Genomic DNA, 1,932 nt, shown 5'->3' with positions numbered 1-1,932 from the left:
AAGGAAATGTAGAGCTTATAAAAAGGTAAAAATCTTATGTCACTAACTTAAGCTTCCTATTTAGCAAACTAGAAAAATAAGAGCAAGCTAAACCTTAGTAAACATTAAAAAGAAATGATATAGAATAACATGAAAATCAAAGAAATAGAAAAAATATATTAAAAAATGAAACCAAAAAATAATTATTTTTAAAAATCAACAAAATTGATGTCTTTAACAAGAAAGAAAGGAAGGAAGAAAGGAAGGAAGGAAGGAAGGAAGGAAGGAAGGAAGGAAGGAAGGAAGGAAGGAAGGAATGATGGATGGATCAAATTACCAAACTCAGGAAGAAAAGAGGAGACATCAGAACCAATCCTACAGAAATAAAAAGAACTCTGCTTTCTGCCCGTGGACACTGCTGAGGAAGCATCGCTAAAGTCTCTCTCCCTGCCGCGGTCATGTCTAAGTCAGAGTCCTCCAAGGAGCCCGAACAGCTGCGGAAGCTCTTCATCGGAGGGCTGAGCTTCGAAACCACCGACGATAGCCTGAGGAGACATTTTGAGCAATGGGGAACCTCACAGACTGCGTGGTAATGAGCGACCCGAACACCAAGCACTCCAGGGGCTTTAGGTTTGTCAGGTATGCCACTGTGGAGGAGGTGGACGCAGCCATGAATGCGAGGCCCCACAAGGTGGACGGAAGAGTTGTGGAACCAAAGAGAGCTGTCTGGAGGGAGGATTCTCAAAGACCAGGTGCCCACTTAACTGGAAAAAAAGTATTTGTTGGTGGCATTAAAGAAGATACTGAAGAACATCACCTAAGAGATTATTTTGAACAGTATGGGAAAATTGAAGTGAATGAAATCATGACTGACTGTGGCAGTGGCAAGAAAAGGGGATTTGCCTTCGTAAACTTTGACGACCATGACTCTGTGGATAAAATTGTCATTCAGAAATACCATACTGTGAATGGCCACAACTGTGAAGTAAGGAAAGCCCTGTCAAAGCAAGAGATGGCTAGTGCTTCATCCAGCCAAAGAGGTCGAAGTGGTTCTGGAAACTTTGGCAGTGGTCATGGCGGTGGTTTCGGTGGGAATGACAACTTTGGTCGTGGGGGAAACTTCAGTGGTCGAGGTGGCTTTGGAGGCAGTCGTGGTGGTGCATATGGTGGCAGTGGGGATGGCTATAATGGATTTGATAATGATGGAAGCAATTTTGGAGGTGGTGGATGCTACAATGATTTTGGCAATTACAACAATCAGTCTTCAAATTTTGGACCCATGAAGGGGGGAAACTTTGGAGGCAGAAGCTCTGGCCCCTATGGTGGTGGAGGCCAATACTTTGCCAAACCACGAAACCAAGGTAGCTTTGGTGGTTCCAGTAGCAGCAGTAGCTATGGCAGTGGCAGAAGATTTTAATTACTGCCAGAAAACAAAGCTTAGCAGGAGAGGAGAGCCAGAGAAGAGACAGGGAAGCTACAGGTTACAACAGATTTGTGAACCCAGCCAAGCAGAGTGGTGGCAGGGCCTAGCTGCCACAAAGACGACATGTTAAGACAATACTCACGTGTATGGGCAAAACACTCGAGGACTGTGTTTGTGACTAATTATATAACAGGATTTTAGTTTCTGTTCTGTGGAAAGTGTAAAGCATTCCAACAAAGGGTTTTAAGTGTAGTTTTTTTTTTTTTTTTTGCACCCATGCTGTTGATTGCTAAATGTAATAGTCTGATCATGATGCTGAATAAATGTGTCTTAAAAAAAAAAAAAGAATTCTAAGCCGGGCTCGGTGGCTCAACCTGTAATCCTGCTCTTTGGGAGGCTGAGGTGAGTGGATTGCCTGAGCCTGCGGGTTCGAGACCCACCTGAGCAACTTGGCGAGACCTCACCTCTACAATAAATCAAAAAATCAGCTGGGCATGGTAGCGCATGCCTGTAATTCCAGCTACTCAGAA

At 43.8% G+C, this 1,932-nt stretch overlaps 1 protein-coding gene across 1 annotated transcript; it reads left to right on the top strand.

Moving 5' to 3' along the window:
• Positions 1 to 437: 437 nt before the first annotated feature.
• On the top strand, positions 438 to 1,672 carry LOC103258069 (heterogeneous nuclear ribonucleoprotein A1-like). Its single transcript, XM_008055779.2, is given in 2 exon segments — positions 438 to 552; positions 555 to 1,672. Coding segments are annotated over 2 exon segments (957 nt in total). The 3' UTR covers positions 1,397 to 1,672.
• Positions 1,673 to 1,932: the final 260 nt, after the last annotated feature.

Source organism: Carlito syrichta, unplaced genomic scaffold, assembly GCF_000164805.1.
Source record: "Carlito syrichta isolate Samal-C Ts95f unplaced genomic scaffold, Tarsius_syrichta-2.0.1 Scaffold301952, whole genome shotgun sequence".
Lineage (NCBI taxonomy): Eukaryota > Metazoa > Chordata > Mammalia > Primates > Tarsiidae > Carlito > Carlito syrichta.
This window is presented reverse-complemented; position numbering and strand designations above follow the sequence as displayed.